Genomic DNA, 21,892 nt, shown 5'->3' on the forward strand with positions numbered 1-21,892 from the left:
TGTGCTCCGCAACGGGAGAGGCCACAACAGTGAGAGGCCCGCGTACCGCAAAAAAAAAAAAAAAAAAAAAAAAAAAAAAAAAATTTACTTATTTGGCTGCGTCGGGTTTTAGTTGTGGCACACAGGATCTTTGTTGCTGTGTGAGGGATCTTTTTAGTTGCAGCATGCCGGATCTTTTAGCTGTGGCGGGCAAACTCTTAGTTGCAGCATGTGGGATCTAGTTCCCTGACCAGGGATCGAACCCAGGACCCCTGCATTGGGAGCATGGAGTCTTAGACACTGGACCACCAGGGAAGTCCCTCAGTCATTTTAAACTATAGTATATACCAAGAGTTGACAAGAAATGCTGTATATAATATAGTCTTTACAGAGAGAAAACAAAACCAAAAAAAAGTACATAGTACCATGCATTTCTTAATTATATAAACCTTTATTTATATAAACAGAATCCCTGACACGTGAGCATTTTTACTTTAGTATTCAAAGGCAAAAAATTTCACACATGGGTTAAACTACCTACTGCATAACGAATGGCAAAAAAATAGCACACTGGATAGGTTCCCAGACAGTCTCAAATCAATTCTCAAGAAGCCAGAGAATTTCAGGAGGTACCTAGCCCAGGATGTGAACCTGCATGTGAACCTGCCTTCTAGTAAACATAAAACACCAAAGGGGCTGATTACAACCCAACTCCTACTTCCACCCTACTCACTAGACAGCAGTCTTATCTCACTCACCCAAAGTAACAAATACCAAGCTGAAAAGTAATGGATTTTTCATTGTGGGAGCTACTGTCTACCTCATGCTCTCACTTTACGACAACATTCTGCAAAACCAGTCTACTATGTGTTTCCGTGTGTAACTTTAAACCTCCTGCACCGCTGAAATGTTATGTGCTTTATAAAACAATCTGCCTAAGGCTAAATGTGCATAAGGCACATGCTGCATGTTTAAAGTGTTTTAAAGTGTAAACACTTTAAAAACTTTAAAAAGTGTTTTAAAGTGTTAACAGTGGGTTCCGTATAAATGGCAGAATTATGTGTGATTTATGGGAGACTTTTCCTTTTTCAGATCTCTATGCTTCCGAAGAAGTAATGAGCCCATATTACTGTTCAAAAGAAAGCTAAGTTCATTTGTAAAATAAACTGTAATAAGACCATAGAACAGCAAAAACAAACAAAAACTGGTGATAGGTCTATAAACCATGGCAAGTGAGGAACTAGAAGGAAAATTAAAAAGTCAACATAGAGAAAATAAAAAGAAACATAGGGGCTTCCCTGGTGGCACAGTGGTTGAGAGTCTGCCTGCCGATGCAGGGGACACGGGTTCGTGCCCCGGTCCAGGAAGATCCCACATGCCGCGGAGCAGCTAGGCCCGTGAGCCATAGCCACTGAGCCTGAGCGTCCAGGGCCTGTGCTCCGCAACGGGAGAGGCCACAACAGTGAGAGGCCCACGAACGGCAAAAAGAAACATAAAACCTGTGTAAACTACATAAAAAATTGACATCATCAAGAAGCAGACATCTGTGGGGTTTTTTCGGTCAAATGTCAGGAAAATGGTAAATGAGTTAAGATTTCAGTGGCCCATTTGTTTCAACATAAGGAAGAGCTTTCCTATTAATATTAACACTCTTGTGCAACACTCCTTTCCTACTGTGATGGCAAACTCAGGGGGAAAGGAATCCTTGGAGAAAGGATTCTTGTGTTCAGAACAGGATTTCTCAAACTCTGATATCAATACTGACACTTCACACAATTCTGTTGTGAAAAGCTGTCCTCTGCATTGAGGGACGTTTAGTAGCATCCCTAGCCCAAAGTAACATCTCCAATTCCACTCATTAATGTGACAACCAAAAATATCTCCAGATACTGATACTGCCTAGGGAGAAAAAAATCACCCCCATTAAAAACCACTGGTTTAAATGTAAAATAGATAACTAGTGGGAAGCAGCTGCATAGCACAGGGAGATCAGCTCGGTGCTTTGTGACCACCTAGAGGGGTGGGATAGGGATAGTGGGAGGGAGGTGCAAGAGGGAAGGGATATGGGGATAAAAGTATAAATATAGCTGATTCACTTTGTTATACAGCAGAAACTAACACAATATTGTAAAGCAATTATACTCCAATAAAGATGTTAAAAAAAACCCAAAATACTAGTTTATCAGGAAACCGGAACTAATAATGTTTAAAAAAATTAATTATTTTTCAGTTTGCATGATAACTTCAGTAAGTTCAGCTGGTATACACTGGATGTGTTGCATATGTCACAGGCTAAAGAAATGCCACTATGCTCTAAGTACTGGCATATATAAACAATTAATAATAGGCCTAGCATAGTACGTACAGCAACCGTCTGAGTAAATTTTGAGGCCAAAATTAACATCAATATAATAGTTATGTTTACTATATATCAATAAACCATTAAGTAACTATGATTAGGTATAGGATTGCCTCCAACAAATGAAATATGCTTCAACTTCAAGTGATTTGGGAGTGAACAAATTAAAGCTTAATAAAAATCCAAACTGATGATTTTCCATTCTATACACAGAATTTTCCTTTTGTCTCTTTTAAGCTACACTACTTAGAAAAATATATGTTCATTATGGAAAAATTAGAAAATAGAAAACCATGAAAGAAGAAAAAATTAACTGATTCCTCCCAGAAATAACCATTCTACAGTCTCACATATTGCTTGCAATCTTTTTAACAAATGGGCCTGAGTATATGCCCATATCATTATATAATCTTTGAAAACATTTGACTCTTAAAGGCTACATGATATTTCATCTTTCACATAGATATTTTCCTTTTTATTGAAGTAACATACATGTATAAACCTAAGTGACAGTAAAAATATTAGGAGCTGAACATACCTGTGTAACATGCACCAACATCAAGAAAGAAATCATTACCAGCATCCCAGAAGCCTTGGGATATGCCCCCTTTCCAGTCACTAACAATCCAAGAGTAACCATTATACTGACTATTAAATACAATAGTTTTCCTGATTTTCTTTTTTAATTTATTCATTTATGGCTGCGTTGCATCTTTGTTGCTGCACGCAGGCTTTCTCTAATTGCGGCGAGCAGGGTCTACTACTTTTTTTTTTTTTTTTTTTTTTTTTTTTTGCAGTACGCGGGCCTCTCACTGTTGTGGCCTCTCCCGCTGCGGAGCACAGGCTCCGGACGCACAGGCTCAGCGGCCATGGCTCATGGGCCCAGCCGCTTCACAGCATGTGGGATCTTCCCAGACCGGGGCACGAACCCGTGTCCCCTGCATCGGCAGGCGGACTCTCAACCACTGCGCCACCAGGGAAGCCCTGGGGGCTACTCTTTATCGCAGTGCACGGACTTCTCACCGCGGTGGCTTCTCTTGTAGCGGAGCACAGGCTCTAGGCGTGCCGGCTTCGGTAGCTGTGGCAGGCGGGGTCAGCAGCTGTGGCTCATGGCCTCTACAACACAGGCTCAGCAGTTGTGGCGCATGGGCTTAGTTGCTCTGCGGCATGTGGGATCCTCCCGAACCAGGGCTCGAACCCGTGTCCCCTGCATTGGCAGGCAGATTCTTAACCAATGCGCCACCAGGTAAGTCCCAGTTTTCCTTTTTTAAACTCTATATAAACAGAGTAATAGAGATATACTTTTTTACATGTGGCTTCTTTCACTCAACATTATGTCTGTGAGATTCAACCATGCTATTTCATGCAGTTGTAGTTCTTTCACTGTTACTACTATATATATACTATTTCATTCAACAAACAGCCCACAATTTAATTTTCCTTCCTATTCTTTTTTTGTCATTCGGATAGCAGTACAAAGAATAGTTATTTTGAATAATGCTTTTATGAACATTCTTGAATGTGTCTTTTGGTGACCTTCTGGATGTATTATTAAATGGCACATACTTAGCAGTGGAACTGCTGGGCCACAGGATATGCAGATGCACTTCTGGGGAATAAAAACTGATACAACTTTAAAAAGTGTTCATTAGCTTCACAAAGACTTTTAAAAGACAATTAACATTTTAGGACTTCCCTGGTGGTCCAGTGGGTAAGACTCTGCGTTCCCAATGTAGAGGGCCCAGGTTCAATCCCTGGTTGGGGAACTAGATCCTGCATGCATGCCTCAACTAAGTTTGCATGCCGCAACTAAGAGTCCACATGCCGCAACAAAGATCTCACGTGCTGCAATGAAGATCCCGCACACAGCAACTAAGACCCGGAGCAGCCACAATAAATAAATAAATAATAAATATTTTTAAAAATATTTAAAAGACAAAACATTTTTAAACTAATTTCTATAATACCTATGTAAATGATGAAATATCCCCCACCCATTAAAAGCATTCCTTTTAAAGAATATATGCCAAATGAGGCAACTGATCCACTAACAGGGGTCTATTAGTGGTTTCTTATACCTGCATGAATAAGCGATTTTTCTATTGTGATTGTTCCAATTATGGCCCTTTAAAGATCAAAAGAAGAAAATTAAATATTGCACATACTTTTTCTAATTCAATTAGGTAAAAAAATTTTTTGAAGCAGTTAAATATTCAATAAAATTAGACATTTATATTGAGCCTGGGCAGAGGTAAGCTGAAAATATTAATATAATATATTCAATTAGGGGTTTCCCTGGTGGCACAGTGGTTAAGAATCCGCCTGCCAATGCAGGAGACACGGGTTGGAGCCCTGGTCCGGGAAGATCCCACATGCCGCGGAGCAACTAAGCCTGTGCACCACAACTACTGAGCCTTCGCTCTAGAGCTCACGAGCCACAACTACTGAGCCCATGAGCCGCATCTACTGAAGCCCATGCACTATAGAGCCCACGCTCTGCAACAAGAGAAGCCACCACAATGAGAAGCCCACGCACCGCAACAAAGAGTAGCCCCCACTCGCCGCAACTAGAGAAAGCCCACACGCAGCAACAAAGACCCAACACAGCCAAAAATCATAAACAAAAAAATAAATTAAAAAATATATATATTCAATTAATAACTGAATTCACTACATCAGAGAATGGAACAATATTATCACAGCAGTATAAGGGAAACTGGAGACTGTATCAACGGAACAGAACTGAAAATCAAGAAACTTGTGGTAATTATTTCAGCCCCAATAAGAAGTATATAAATACATGGCAGAATTCAAACTACGGAAAAAACATAACTAACCTAATTCTTTGTGCACTACAGAAGTCAAAAGATCCACCCAGATGGAAGAACAATGCCATTATCAAAATGTTTATATTTCAGCTTAAGTTTAACTTCACTTATTGTATTTAGCTTCCTTTATATATAACAGTTCAAGAACATTTAAACTGTAATCTGAAAATACAGTGATCACCACCATGTTCCCAGAATCAAGAAGACAGTATTCCTTTGTCTCTGTTGGAGGGGATCTAATCAAGAGTGCCGAAAAGTGCTGAAAAAAGCAAGACTGTGTGATAACATATAAACCCTGTGGGGGAAAACAGTTTAGAACTAATATAAAAACCACAATTACAAAAAAAAAAATAGGGCTTCCCTGGTGGCGCAGTGGTTGCGCGTCCGCCTGCCGATGCAGGCGAACTGCGTTCGCGCCCCGGTCTGGGAGGATCCCACATGCCGCGGAGCGGCTGGGCCCGTGAGCCATGGCCACTGAGCCTGCGCGTCCGGAGCCTGTGCTCCGCAACGGGAGAGGCCACAGCAGAGGGAGGCCCGCATACCACAAAAAAAAAAAAAAAAAAAAAAAAAAAAAAAAAAAAAAAAGGTTGATAATGGTACATTAAATGCTATGAACCCACCATATCTAGGTCAATAAGAACATTGATTATGAATATGATTATTGCATAAAAAATTTTAAATTCCTATTTACCTGTTGTTTCCTAAATTTTCAAGGCAACCTTCAATGAATCTCATTCGAATCTGTCTATCCGTAAACCAACATACTAAGGAACAGAGAAGTTTCTCTGCTTCATTTATTAATCCTTCAGAAAGATTAACCTACAAAAAATGTATATACAAAAAGTTATTGTTTATACTGAAGGCATTTTGCTGTAATTTTGTAGTCTTTTAGCTTTATTAAATAACTTACTGCATCATCATCTTGGACTATATCCCACAACAAAGTGTTTCCTTTCTTGCAAACGTTATCCAAATTAATGTCTGTCACAGCATTACTGCTGAATTGATGTTTATGAACTGTAGGTCCTGAAGGGGCAAAATATAACACACTATAGAGGAATGCAGTTGACTGAAATTGTAAAGTGAACTACAGCATTCATAAAGTTAACAAATTCAAAGTGAAGTATAACAATAAATCTCTTCTTACATCACAAGATAAAAACAAGATTAACACAGTTGCTTTATGAATGAGACAGAATAGTACTGTTTAGAGTTTGATACTACTAAAGTAAAATAAGAAGGTTTCATAGCCTCTCCACTATTTCATAGCCTCCTCACTATTACTAATAAGTATGATTATTTAATGTTTTCCACATGTCAAGAGAACTGTATATAAATATTTGAAACCCAAATTAAACATTAGGAAGAAAATTTAACTGAATTAACTATATACCCAAAGGACGTTCCTCTAAATGACCTTCTGTAAAATGTCTTATACCTAAAGATTTTTTTAATTGAGATGATTTACTCAAAACATTCAATTAAATTCAAAGCGTCTATTATAATAATTCAGACTTTCTGAGTGCCAGACTATAAATTCTCCCTAGCTCTGTTATATTAAGAAAAAATGCTTCTTTGTCTTTAACAGCTTTACCATGAAATTTCCCTCTTAAACTGTACATGTACATTGATTTCATTAAAATGAGAATTATGCAACCTTCACCATAATTCTGTTTTAGAACACTTTCACCACCGTAAAGCATTCCCTCATACCTAATTACATTTAATTCCTGATCCCATTCCCAAGCCCTAGTCTGTTCTTCCATCCCCATAAATTAGCCTTTTCTAGAAATTTCATATAAATGGAATCATACAATACGTATGTATAGTCTTACGTCTTTGTTCACTTAGCAAAATGTCTGAGGTTCATCCATGTTGAAGCACCTATCAGTAGTGTGTTCCTTTTAAATACAGAATAATATTCCATTATATGAAAATATTGTTTATATATCTACCAATTACTGAAAATTTGGATAGTTTCCAGTTTTTGTCTAGTATGAATAATGCTGCCGTAACACTGATGTAACCAGTCTTTGTATAGACATATGCTTTCTTTTCTTTAAGGTAAATACTTAGAAGTGGAATTGTTGGGTCATAAGGTAAACACGTATGTTTAAAATTTGAAGAAACTGCCAAACTGTTTTCCAACACATAGGTATGGTCGCTCTTTTTAATTTTAGCCATTCTAACAGATATACAGTAGAATCTCATTCTGGTCTTTAATTTTAATTTCCCTAATGACTAATGATGCTAAGCATCTTTTCATGTGCTTATTAGCCATTTGTGTACCTTCTTTGGTGAAATAAATCAATTCCCAATTTTAATTAAGTTGTCTTACTACTGAGTTGTAAACGTTCTTATATGGTCTGGATACAAGCCCTTTATTAGATATATGATTTGCAAATATTTCTCCCTGTTTGTAGCTTGACTTTTTAAGTTTGGGGTTTGTTTGGTTTATTTGTTTTGGTATTTACTTTTTAAAATTAATTTTATTAAAATACAATGTAAATACATAATCAAGATCTAGAACATTTCTATCACCCCAAAAAGTTCTCTTGTGTCCCTTTACAATCAATCCCCACCACCAATCACTGAGTAGATGTCAACCATTATAAATTACTTTAGGAAATTTTAGAAGTGCATATAAATGATATACAGTATGTATTCTTCTGTCTAGCTTCATTTGCTTAGAATGTTTTTTGATATTCAGCCGTGGTGTTGAACGTATCAGTAGCTCTTTCCTTTTTATTCCACTGTGAATATACAACAATTTGTTTATCTACCAGTTAATTCCAGCTGAGGTTCATAATGAAGCCGTTATGAACATTCAGGTACAAATCTTTTTGTGGACGTATGTTTTCATTTCTCTTGGGTAAATACCTAGAATAGGAATTGCTGGGTCATATGGTAAGTACAAGTTTAACTTTAAAAGAAACTGCTAAAACAGTACTCTACACTGCCTGTACTATTTTAAGCTCCTTCAGAGCAATGTATGAGAGTTGTAGTTGCTCTGCATCCTTAGTGCCATTTGATACCATTAAGTTCCTAATTTTTTACCTATCCCAAATGAGTAGAAATATCAGTTGTAGTTTTAATTTGAATTTCACAGATGACTGCAGATATTGAACATCTTTTTCATGTATTTACTGACCATTTTTATATCTTCATTTATGAATTAACTAAATTTATTCATACCTGCTGTCCATTTTTAAATTGTATTGTCTTACTGTGTTGGAAGAGTTCTCTATAGTATTAAATACACAGTAATACAAAGTAGATTTGGAGAGCATTAATACGTCTAATATTTTGCTCAATTTCTAACTCCATATAGTAAAAAAATATGTACAATACTGAATAAAGGAAAAATGGGTTAAGAATAGAAGAATGGTGAAAATTTAATAAATATGGTATAAAATTAAATTGGCCTCAATCTTAACCCATTCATTTCTCAACAACCACAATAACAACAAAAATGTCAAAATAGGGAATTCCCTGGCAGTCCAGTGGTTAGGTCTCCGCGTTCTCACTGCTGAGGACCCGGGTTCGGTGCCTGGTCGGGGAACTGAGATCCCGCGAGCCACACAGCACGGCCAAAAAAAAAGGAAGAAAAAAAAAAGTCAAAATAACCTTATCTAGATTATACGCAAGTAACATGTGAAATCAGAAAGTTGTTGCCAAGATCCAAAAATTGCATCTCCAAGTCTGATCGTGGCTTTAAAAGCATAAACCTAATCTATCTGGTTTACTTAGTTTATAATTTACTGGCATCCTCAAACCCATGTCCTAGGCTAGCAACTGCTGATGGTATGTAACCAAGCAAGAGGTTGGATATGGACCTTTAAATTGCCAATTCTAGAACTGTTTTCCCTCTTAATTTTTCTCCCTTTCCTCCTTTATCTCCTACTATTCTTTAACCTCTTCTAACCTCTATTCTTTAGTTTGGTCATATCCTATCATCTTTTTAAGACTGATTTAGAGTGATTAGAACCATCGTTTTTTGAACATTTTCACCACCCCAGATGAAAGAAACACCTCATCCTTTAGCAGTCACCCCTCTTCTTATTTCTCCCAATCCTCACCAGCCACAGGGAACCACTAATCTATACTTTCTATCTCTACAGATTTGCCTATCTTAGTCCTTTTATATAAATGGAATCATACAACATGTGATTCTGTGTAATCTCCTACTTTTAAGTCCTATGATTCCTGAATATAAAATCTAATGCAGCCATATATTTTCTCAAATACAAAGCTATAATTTTTATACATATTATTTTTTATTTCTTTTCCTTGTTAAATATCTCCTGATGGATCTGCAGCCTTCATATTCATGATGGAGTATTCATAATAATTTCATTTCCTTGGGGAAAAAAACTATAATATGAAAATTATTTGGCAAAAACATTGAAGTAACAAAACATTGACTGTTGATTCAACAATGTGTTATATAAATTATTCCTATTTTAAATAAAGGAATATATTTTACTTACTACAGAACCTTACCTTGACTAAGATGTTCATGGTAAATAGATGCTAAATTGGGAAGATGTTGTTGGAGATGAGATGTTAGCTCTGCATGTGAATTAATCTGAACTAGCTCCTCTTCACACCCAGATTCTTCACCATCAAAATCAGCCATATTTTTTTCTGATTTTGCACTGACCTGGGAGCTGCTGCAACTGACATCATCTGCACTTAGCATATCATCAACCATATGACTGTAACACAGAGAGGAGTAGTACAAAGTTAGCAATTACAAATTTAAACACACATTGTGAATCACAAAAAATATCTCTCAAAACATTTGGCACAAGTTACAACCCACTCAAGAATAAAGCTACATTTGTTTGTTAACAATATGGAATACTGACAGCTTTACAAAAAATAAAAAGCCCACAAAGTCAACACTATTCTACAATATACCTACATATTATCTAGCCCATCAACACACTTCACTAAAAGAACTTCAAAGAGAATAATTTTAGGAAAAAAAAAAATCAGTAAATTTAACTGTTAGGTAATTTTTTTATAAACTCAAATCTTAAAGTGAAACCTTAAAATTTATTTACATTTGTTCTTCCAACTGCAGAACCAAATCAGATAACTACCAGGAAAAAAATTTCAATTTACAGTTGCAATCTAGATGTGGTTAGTATTAACTGAGGGACTTTTAACTCAATAAACACCTATTAAGCCCTCCCTTCTAAAACATACCATACGGGGTGCTCTAAGGATGTAAAGACAAAATGATAAAAATAACACGAAGAAGAAAAGTTCAGGATTGATTTAGAGACTCACAAATGGTACCCATACACAGAGAATATGGAAATGGCCAACATAAAAAAAATAAATCATTAGGTCTTTTCAGGTAGAGGGTTGGTGTGAACACTAAAAGAGATTTACAATGTACCAAACTGAACATATTACCCTCCTCAGTTTTATGAACTAATTGCTTTGTCTTCAGTATGTCCTGGGGAGAACTCTGAAAGTGCATTTCTGTAATGTCAGACCATACACCAGTGGTTCTCAAACAGAAGGCCAAGGGGACATCTGGCAATGTCTAGACACAATTTTTGGTTATCACAACTTGGGAGATTGCTCTAGTATGTAGGCCTAGAGGCTAGGGATGCTGCTAAACATCCATCCTACAATGCAGAGGGTAGCATTCACATTGCTGTAAATACAAAACACAGAATTACCTGGCCCAAAACATCAATACTGCCATGACTAAGAAACATTACTGTAAACTCATATGGGTTAATGATAAGATGAAAAAGGCAAAGGAAATAAAGTAAGAATATGTATGGATGTGTAGTTCTCCCAAACAACCATATTAAATTCTGAAAGGCCTGGCAAACAGTCAGGTCTAAGATAAATCCTGATAAACTACATATCCCTATATTTCATCATTAACTCAAATATTACTACTTGCAATGACAGTAATAATAAATAGCAGCTAATATTTATTAAATTCTTATTATGTGCCAATCATATCAGCCCATGAAATGCTCCCAATAAGCCCATGAGATAAGTACTATTGTTCCTATTTTATAGATGAGAAAATGATAGTAAGAACAACTGAGTACCTTGCCCAATACTGTAACACTAGTAAATGACAGAATCACTTACTATTAAACACCACAGGCATATTTCACAGATAATCAAAAAGCTTTATGCTGAGGCTTTATCCTTACTAATATCCTAAAATTAGAATGTGCATAAAATTTCCCTTTTCATGATCACACTTTAATGGAAGTTTCCAGAAGCAATTTACTATCTACTATTAGGCAATTATTACAAGGAGTTGAAGATCTAGATCTGTGTTGTCGAATACAACAGCCACTAACCACCTGTGGCCACTGCACGTGTAAAAAATGGCTGGTCTAAACGAAGATGTTAGGAGTATTAAATATACAAAGATTATTGAAGACCTAGTACAAAAAAAATTTTATTAAAAATTTTACACGGGGCTTCCCTGGCGGCACAGTGGTTGAGAGTCCGCCTGCCGATACAGGGGACACAGGTTTGTGCCCCGGTCCGGGAAGATCCCACATGCCACGGAGCGGCTAGGCCCGTGAGCCATGGCCACTGAGCCTGCGCGTCCGGAGCCTGTGCTCCGCAACGGGAGAGGCCACAACAGTGAGAGGCCCGCATACTGCAAAAAAAAAAAAAAAAAAAAAAAATTTTACGCAGATTACATGTGGATATATGATATTTTGGATATTACTGCTTTAAATAAAATTTATAATTAAAATTAATCTTATCTGTTTCATCTTGCTTTTTAAAATGTGCCCATTAGAAAATTAAAAATTGGGACTTTCCTTGGCGATCCAGTGGTTAAGACTCCGTGCCTCCACTGCAGTGGGGCATGGGTTCGACCCCAAGTTGGGGAACTAAGATCCCGCAAACTGCAGGGCGTGGCCAAAAATAAATTAATTAATGAAAATTAAAAATTACATACTTATGGCATGCATTTGTAGCTTACATTAATGGCATGCATTTGTAGCTTACATTATATTCCTATTGGACAGCACTGATCTAGAATATATGACAATTGAATAAATATAGGCTATAATTAACTCCCTAAAGGATATGTAAGCTGTTTTATTTTTAGGTTGACTTACCCATCGTGGTGGTGATGATGGTGGTGGTGGTGGTGGTGATGCTGTGGACCAATAAACTGCCGACAATTAAATAATTCATTCCCAATAGTCTCCCCAAGAAAGTCCCCAGTGCGTGTAATACAAGATTCCTGAGATGCTTGTGCTATATGAGCAGCATTCATTTCCCCTGAAATATCATGTTCTGGGTCTTCAGAGTGTGAACAGGCATCTAGCATTCGTATTCGATTATCTACTGATGGCACTGACTCAGTGTTAAAAACCAGGTCCTTTCCTGTTCCACTGCTTGTCCCACTTCTTTCTGATGGACCTTGGGAATCCCCTAAGCAAATGCCTGCTTGACTTTCTAATTTCCTGTTCCGATGATCTGTACCACAACTGCTTTTAGAAGGATTATGACCATGATCGTCATCTTCATCTTCTTCTTTAAGGGCTTCAATATCTGCAATGTCTTCTGACTGTACCTCACTGCCAGGGCTCCCTGCTGACTGGCTTGCATGGCTAGAATTCACCTCATTGCTAGATCCATCACTATGTCCACTACTGCTACCAGGACCACTGCTTCCATCTTCACCACTGTTGGCAGTTTCATCAGAACTTCCCTGCATGGATTCCTATATTTAGAAACAAAGAGATTTAAATAAATATTGAAACTAGTAAGAAAAAAGTAAATGACATTAACACACTATACTTTTTTAAAAGGCTGCCACAGTCCTGACAAATTTCATTGAACAATACAAAATGGAATTAAAAACTCAAAGAAAAGTAAAGAACCTCAGTGATACTTAAAAGATAGGAAAGGCCTCAACTAGCATCATGTTTATATTCCTAGTTCAAAGGATAAACATGGCACAAACCCCAAAATTAAAAAATCTCTTTAAAGCGGGAGGAAAAAGTATTTTCATACCTCTGTATCTGAAAGTCGCTGCTGCACATGTTTGGTTCTATTAATAAGTTGCTCATCCATTTCAATGTCACTGCCTCCACTTTGATGGGTATCGCTGTTATCACTGCTTTGAGGACTGGCTGCAGGTGACCCTATATTAAAATGATGGGGTTTTTTTTTACTTCTAACTTGTATTAACATGGATCTATCAGAATGTCATAATCCTTTGATTCTTTGATATACCAAATCTTCATGCTAAGTAGCCAAAAATATAATCTGGAAATACGTTAACATTTGCCAATTATTTCTAAAGAAGAGATACATGATTTCAATTAAAAGTCAGGATACTAATGATTTAAGCAAAAAGGGTAAGTAAGATAGATAGGTAGTCAGGATTTACATCTCCTATGCAAAATGAACTTTATGACTGTGATACAAATATATTATATAAAATTAATTAACTCCAGATGATCATCAAAATAAAACTACAAGTCATCTTGCCATACATTTCTAAGACTCAACTTACAAGGTGATGGTGCAGCTCTTCTGAGCTCTTCGTCCTCTGAAGGAAAAGGAAAAAACAGGATGGAAATAATCTAAGTGACTGAATTTCTTTGGGGCACATATCAGTTGTTTTTATTACATAATCAACAAGATATAGGTAGGGAAACCTGCAATAATGTAAGTCCCCACCACGTATCGTAGTACTTGTGGGTGCCTGCACAGGAAAGCCTAAGAAAAGGGTAGTATATGATGTCAGGAAACAAAAAGAGGGGTAAAGCTGATAAAGTTTTAGGAAACCCTAGAAAGCTATACATGTAAAAGCACACATAAAATACCTGGAAAGACAGAAAACTTTGAAGTAGAAAACACAGAAAGAGAAATGTATCATTATGTTCTATTCTCAAAATTATTTCTAAAAGAAATCATGTTGACTGTTTTCTAACCAAAAGCTCTAAAGCTTTTATGAGATATTTTGTTTTTTTTCTTTTTCTTAAAAGAACACTAATGAAAGATCCAGTAACAACTGAAACGTTATTGCTGTTATTTGAACAGTAAAACAAAAACATGAGCTAACCCCAATTTATTAATGTTTTAAGAAAACCAACACCTCCTTTTCCAACTTATTTCAAAACTGAGATTAAACTGAAACTAATTTGCAGAAACTACTTCAAATTTGAGTTATAAGCTATGAACAACTTACTTCAAATTACATATACTTTACTAACCTTTCTTATTTCCAATGGGAAGATTAGTGTTTAGTAAAGATGCAAAAGAGCTCTGTTTAGATAGCTGGGCCTTAGCTGCTAGTGCATTATTCCACAATGCTTTAATTAACATCGATGCCAAGTACAGTGTCTTTAAAAAAACAAAAAAAACAAAACAAAAAAAAAAGAGGAGAGGTTTTAGGAAATACTGTATCAAATTTAATATCCTTTTGACTAACTGAAATGCCAACAGTAATAAACTACAAGTTAAATCATCTGAATCACAAATAAATTTTCATTTTACAAAAAAAAAAAAATTATGTTTTGAATGAATTACCTGTTCAGTATGAACACTTGGTTCAAGAGCTGAGACCAGATTAAGAAGATGTCTAAGTGGTACTGGATCCAAATTCTTGATGAGTGAGGGAAATAAGTCATGTATATACCGACTACAGTGTTTCAGCTAGAAAATAAAAGTAGAAGCAATAGTCAAAAATAATCACAGTACATAAATAAATAACCTGACACCAAAAAAGTTATATAAGTTTAAAAGTGAAGAAGCTGGCTAGTACACTGATATTTTTTAATATATTAGTAAAACATTAATTACCAAATGTCATAAATCGCAGTACATAAGATTGTGAAAATAAAATTCCACTTAAGCAGAACTTCACTTTATCCAAGCAAACCACATGCATAATTTTTTAACCTCAAGAAGGAAGCCTGCAATAAATAGTTTCTGGAATCCAAGTATAAAAAGGATTCCAATTAAATTTAGGAACATATCACTAATATAAAAACAAGTTAAATGGTTAATTAAAATGTAGGCAATAAAAAATAAAATAAATTACAATTAGGAGAGAAAACCAAATAAATATTATTTTTTAAGTGTACAGTGGACCCTTGAACAACATAGGTTTGAATTGTGTGCATCCACTTAGACAAGGTTTTTTTTTTTTTTCACTAAATACATACTACAGTACTATATGATCCACAGATACGGAACTGTGGATACGGAAGGCTAACTGTAAAGTTACACATGGATTTTCGACTGTGCAGAGAGCTGGCGTCCCTAATCCCCATGTTGATCAAGGATTGACTGTATTATATTTCTCACATTAAGTGTTATAAAGTATTTATATAACATGGTCATTAATTGAAATACAGTACAAAATAGAAACCCCTTTATAATCAAGGTCTATATAATATAAACTAGGAAAGTCTCCTTTGTTATACTAAACAGAATTATAAGGGAAATATATAAATATGAGGGAAAATATAATATTTACAGAGATATGACTACTAAATATTAAAATGCCATGTAAAATAAGCATCTTTTACAGCTACAAAGGTGCTAACTGCTAAATCAAGATACAGCAACAAATCTGACTTGGTCAGAAATACCCCATTTCAGGACTCCAAAGGTAAAACCTATCCTACTTATTTACAATACATAAAAAGTCTATTAGAAAAAGTATATATTTCTATTCGAAAACACTGACTTTTATATTTTTCAGGTGTAAATCATAAACTCTCTTCTACGGCATCATCTTATCAGGGTAAATATACACAACCTAATTTTGAAACAGAAGGTAAAATAAAATAACACTGGAAGAATTCCTCTACGTTGAGGTAACTTCTAATAAACTACATTTACTTCAATGCTACTATTAAATTCAACAGTGTTCTTTACACAACTGCAGTACTTTAAGACCAAAAACATCATTTGATTTTGAGAAGTAAATCATCAATTATAAGTCTGCCAATTTTATAGATCTCACCTAAGAATATTTTAATATAGTATTAATTAACATTATAATTGGAATGCACTAACAGTTTACACTTGCTTTTCGTCAAGAAGTAACTATTAGATTTACACTTTTCCTAATGAAAATGTGATTAAAACATACTGTGTGATAAATTCCTGATTTGTACCAGCGTAAATATTAATAAAATGGGATTTTCATAATAGATATAATATTGGTTATTTTTAAGTAACAAGACCCATAAAAGATAATTACGTAATCCTGTAACTGAGGCAAAAGACTACATAAAGCTCTTTTCAAGATGCACTTTATGAAGACACATCCAAAAGTCAGGAAAAAAATATTAAGATTGACGGCTTTAGTTCCTGGTAAAAATGGCAGTGTGGAGTTGGTTCACTGACTCTTCCTAACTAGTTATTGAAAAGAAAAGAGAGGAAAAGAATGTCAGGAAAGATGGCAAAGCAGGAAGTGCCAGGGATCCAGCTCTGTACCTAGAAAGCAACTGTACTACTGGCAGAAACTGTCTGATGTAACTCTTCTGAAACTCTGGAATAGCCAATTTGAACTCTTGTGCTCCCAAACGAAAGCTTGGCTGGTAAATTGTTGTTAATGTTGGCCAATTTCAGCCTTCAGTGTGACAGCAGCTACCCATTTCCTACTCCTTGACCCTATGGCAGGCAGCTGTGGGGACAGCAATATATGACTCTGGTACAGTTTGTTGGAGCCATGGGTGGGCAATAATGATCTTGTCCAAATAATAATGTCCAAATAACAAAATTCTGTGTTCTGAATTCGGATTACTACATCTGATGGGTGAGGTGCAGGCACAGAGGCTAGCTGCCATTGTTTCAACCCAAATCAGTGAGAGTGACTACTGGGGGAATTAAAGGAGCCAAACCAGGGGTTTTTTTAGACACTCAATAACAACCAAATACGTAGAACAATTTAGAAAGGTACTGCACATTCCCAGGGAAAGACACAGCTCAGAAAAATACCTGAAAAGACCATGAGCTTTCATATTAGATCATTTTTAGGCTAGGGATCAATTAAAAAAGAACAAACTGAGAAAAGAAGAGAATCTCTTTTCCAAAGTTACCATATTATAAAATTCAATGTTTTCAACCAAAAAAAGAAGAAAACCAACACAAAGTATAAAAAGAAACAGGAAAATATGGCCCATCCAAATAAATAAAATAAATCAACACAAATGTACCCATCATTTGTAGAATGCTCACCCATAGGAATTACTACACAAAGACCTTAAAACACCTACCCTTAAAGATGTTAAAAGAGCTAAAGGAAAAGGATGAAGGCTGGAAAACAATGCATGAACAAAATGCGAATAACATTAAAAAGAAATTATAAAAGGGAGCCAAAAAGAAATGCTGAGAAGTAAAATAAGTGAAATAAAAAATACACTAGAGGGGCTCAAAAGCAGATCTGAGCAAGCAGAAGAATAGCAAACTTGAAAACAGGACAACTGAAGAAAATAGGACAACTGAAATTACTGAATCTAAGGAACAGAAAGAAAAAAGAATGAAGAAAAGTGAAGAGTCTAAGGGACCTGTGGGACACCACCCAGTCTACCAATACACTCGTTGTAGAAATCCCAGAGGAAAAGAAAGGTACACAAAGTATATTTAAAGAAATAATGGCCAAAAGCTTCTCAACTTGAGGAAAGACCTAAGTCTACAAATCCAAAAAGTTCAACACACTCCCAGTAGGATAAACTCAAAGAGAGTTATACCAAGAGATATTATAATTGAACTGTTAAAAGCCAAAGACAATAAAATAATCATGAAAGCAGGAAGAGATAAGCAATTCACATAAAACAGATACTCAATAAGACTATCAGCCAATTTCTAATTACAAACCTTGGAAGCCAGAGGAAGAAGGATGATATATCAAAGGGTGACAGAAAAATCTTTCAACTGCGAATTCTACAATTGGCAAAAATCTGTCCTTAAATAATGAGAAATCAATAATTTCCAGATAAACAAAACTAGACCTACAACTAGACCTGCCCTGCAAGAAATGCAACAGGAAGTCCTTCAGAATAAAATGAAAGGAAGCTAGACAACAGCGAAGAAATAAACATCTCTGATAAAGGTAAATATATAGATAATTAAAAGCTAGTATTATTATAGTTTTTATTTCTAACTCCATTTTTTAATTCCTACATGATTTAAAGAAGAAAAACAAGAAAAATTATTATTATTCTACACAATTGGGCACAAATTATATAAAACTGCAATCTGTGATATTAATAAAAAAATAAGGGGGATGGAAGCTGTACAGAAACAAAGTTTTTGTATGGTATTTAAGCTGGCATAAATTCAAATTAGATTGTAAGAACTTCAATATGTCAAATGTAATTACCACTTTGTAAACAAAATATCTATAAAATACACACAAAAGGAAATAAGAAGGTAATCAAAATATTTCACTACAAAAAAATCAACTAAAAAAAGAAGGCAGTAATGGAGAAAATAATGGACAAAAATACTATAAAGACCTATAAAAAACAAACAGAAAAATGGCAGAATTAAATTTCTCTGAGTAATTACTTTAAATATCAATGGTTTGCGGAGAGAGATAAATTAGGAGTTTGGGGATTGAAATATACACAATACTATATATGAAATAATTAAAAAGGACCTACTGTATCGCACAGGGAACTATACTCAATATCTTATTATAACCTATAATGGAAGAGAATTTTAAAATATATATATTTATATATATGTATAACTGAATCACTTTGCTGTACACTTTGCTGAAACTAACACAACACTGTAAATCAACTATATTTCAATAAAAATGTTTTTTAAATAAATAAATGGTTTAAACATTCCATTCAAAAGACAAAGAACAGCAGAATGGATTAAAAATCATGATACAAATATACGATGTCCTCAAGAGATTCATTTTACATCCAAAGACACAAACTGGAGAGGATGGAAAAAGATATTCCATGTAAATAATGAGCAAAAGAAAGCTGGGCTGACCATACTAAAATAAAGTAGTTTAAGTTTTTTAAAAGTTACTAGAAAAAGAAGAATTATCACATACTCCAACAACCCCACTCCTGGGTATATATCCAAGAGAGTTAAAGGTGGGATTTCAAAGAGATATTTGCACACCTGTGTTCACTAAAGCATTACTTACAGCAGCTAAGATGTGAAAGCAGCCCAAATGCCCATCAACAAATGAATGTATAAATACAATGTGGCACATACATACAACAGAATATAATTCAGCCAAAAAGGGGAGGAAATCCTGTCACATGCCACAACATAAGTGAACAGGGTGAACATGGTGAACTTTGAGGACATTATGCTGAGTGAAATAAGCCAGTCACAAAAGGACAAATACTACAGGATTCCACTAATATGAAATATATAGACAGAATGATGGAAGCAGAGTCAAATGATGGATACCAGGAGATGTGAGGCGAGAGAATTGGGGAGTTGTTGTTCAATAGGTGCAGGCTTTCAGTTTTGGAAGATGAAAAAGTTCTAGAGATCTGTTACATAACAATATGAATACAATTAACACCATTAGAATTTTTAAATGGTTCAGAGGGTAAATTTCATGGGTTTTTTTCCCTACCACAGTTAAAGATTTTTTTAAAAAAAGGTTAACAGAGACAAAAGGTAACATCATTCATTAATAAAAGGTTCAATATAGCAAGAATATATAATAAACACTGAAGCAAAAATTGACAAATTAAGGGAGAAATAGAAAGTTCTACAATAATAGTTGTAGATGTCAATAACCCACTTCAATAATGGATAAAACAACGAGACAGAAGAAAAGAAAGAGAAAACTTGTAGAGCACAATAAACCAATTAAACCTAACAGACATAGAGAACATTCCACACAACAACAGCAGAAAACATTCTTTTCTAAAGAATGTATTCTTTTCTAAAATACAGTTTTCCAGGACAGACCATATGTTAGGCCACAAAACAAGTCTCAACAGATTTAAAAAGATAAAACAAGTCTCAACAGATTTTAAAAGACAGATATCATACAAAGTGTTTTCTCTGGCCACAAAAGGATGAAGTTAAGAAATCAATACTAGAAGGAAAACTAGAAATTTCACAAATACATGGAAATTAAATAATACATTCTTAAACAACCAATAGGTCAAAGAAAAAAATGACAAGGGAAATCAGAAAATATTTAGCAACAAATGACTTGAAAAACAACAAAACAAAATACATGGGATACAAAAAAGCACTACACAGAAATTTAGTAAATGTAAATGTAAATTTAAAAAGATCTAATTATCAACAACCTAATTTTATCATTTAAGGAACTAGAAAAATAATAAACTAAACCCAAAGCTAAAAGAAGGGAAATAATAAAGATGAGAACACAGATAAATAAAATACAGATTAGGAAAACAATTTTTAAAAATTAACAAAACCAATAGTTGGTTTTTCTAAAGATTCACAAAATAACAAACTTTTTGCTAGACTGACTAAAAAATATTTTTAGAAGAGGAGAGAGAAGATGTAAATAGCTAAAATCAGAAATGAAAGTGGGATATTACTTCCAAACTTAGAGTTAAAAAAAAAATTATAAGAAAATACCATGAACAACTGTATGCCAAAATAAATTCCTTACAAATTACCTAAACTGACTCAAGAAGAACAGGAAAATGTCAATAGAGCTTTAACAAGAGACTGAGTCAGTACTCAACCTCCCAACAAAGTACTAAAATACATGGTCTTTAACTAGTGAACTCTACCAAACATTTATAGAAAAATTATCACCAATCCTTCTCAAACCCTCCCCCCAAACTGAAGAGAATGAAATACTTCCTCACTCTATGAGACTAGCACTGACCTGATACCAAAGCCTTCATAAGAACAGAAAATCACAGAGCAATATCTCTTTCAATGATACTAAAGTTCTCCACAAAATATTAGCAAATCAAATACAACTGCATATTAGCAAATCAAATACAGCTGCATACTGAAAGAATTTTCACTGTGACCAAATGAGATTTACTCCAGGAATACAAGGGTAGTTCAATAAGAAAAACACTTACTGTAATACATCCTATTAATAGAAAGAAGGAAAAAAGCCACATAATCTTCTCAACTGATGCAGAAAAGGCATCTGACAAAAATCCAACACCTTTTCATGATAAAAACTGTCAGAACTTTAAGAATAAAGAAAAATTCCACAGCTAACATCACACTCAGTATCCAATGACTGAAAAAATTTCCCCTAGGATCAGGAACAAGACAATGATGCTCGCATTCATCACTGCCATTCAACACTACATAGAAATTCTAGCCAGAGATATCAGACCACAAAAATAAATAAATACTAAATCATTTGGAAAGGAAGATGTAAAAATATTCATAAATGACATGATTTTATATATATAGAAAGCTAGTAGAGCTAATAAGCAAATTCACAAAGTTATACAGTACAAGCTCAAAAAGCAAAATTCAGCTGTTTCTATATACCAGAAGTGAAATACCTGACAAGAAATTTAAGACAGCAATTCCGTTTACAATAGCATAAAAAGAATAAATACTTAGAAATGAAACAAAGTAGGGGAAAGACCTGTACAGTGAAAACTACAAAACATGCCTCAAAGAAATTAAAGATTTAGGGCTTCCCTGGTGGCGCAGTGTTTGAGAGTCCGCCTGCCAATGCAGGGGACATGGGTTCGTGCCCCAGTCTGGGAAGATCCCACATGCCACAGAGCGGCTAGGCCCA

General features: G+C 35.0%; 1 protein-coding gene across 6 annotated transcripts in view; it reads right to left on the reverse strand.

Moving 5' to 3' along the window:
- Window positions 1–21,892, reverse strand: part of USP34 (ubiquitin specific peptidase 34) — a 246,281-nt gene that overhangs the window by 128,418 nt on the left and 95,971 nt on the right. For 5 of the 6 annotated variants that reach the window (XM_024133567.3, XM_028496944.2, XM_024133568.3 and 2 more), the window contains 8 exons: window positions 14,719–14,844; window positions 14,403–14,532; window positions 13,700–13,735; window positions 13,195–13,325; window positions 12,291–12,901; window positions 9,670–9,884; window positions 6,077–6,192; window positions 5,858–5,985 (listed from right to left, as the gene is read on the reverse strand). In XM_024133567.3, the coding sequence (XP_023989335.1) occupies window positions 5,858–5,985; window positions 6,077–6,192; window positions 9,670–9,884; window positions 12,291–12,901; window positions 13,195–13,325; window positions 13,700–13,735; window positions 14,403–14,532; window positions 14,719–14,844 (1,493 nt within the window). The remainder of the gene's footprint in view (window positions 1–5,857; window positions 5,986–6,076; window positions 6,193–9,669; window positions 9,885–12,290; window positions 12,902–13,194; window positions 13,326–13,699; window positions 13,736–14,402; window positions 14,533–14,718; window positions 14,845–21,892) is intronic. The other variant, XM_024133566.3, reaches the window with a different exon arrangement.

The sequence above is a fragment of the Physeter macrocephalus genome, chromosome 12 (genome assembly GCF_002837175.3).
Source record: "Physeter macrocephalus isolate SW-GA chromosome 12, ASM283717v5, whole genome shotgun sequence".
NCBI lineage: Eukaryota > Metazoa > Chordata > Mammalia > Artiodactyla > Physeteridae > Physeter > Physeter macrocephalus.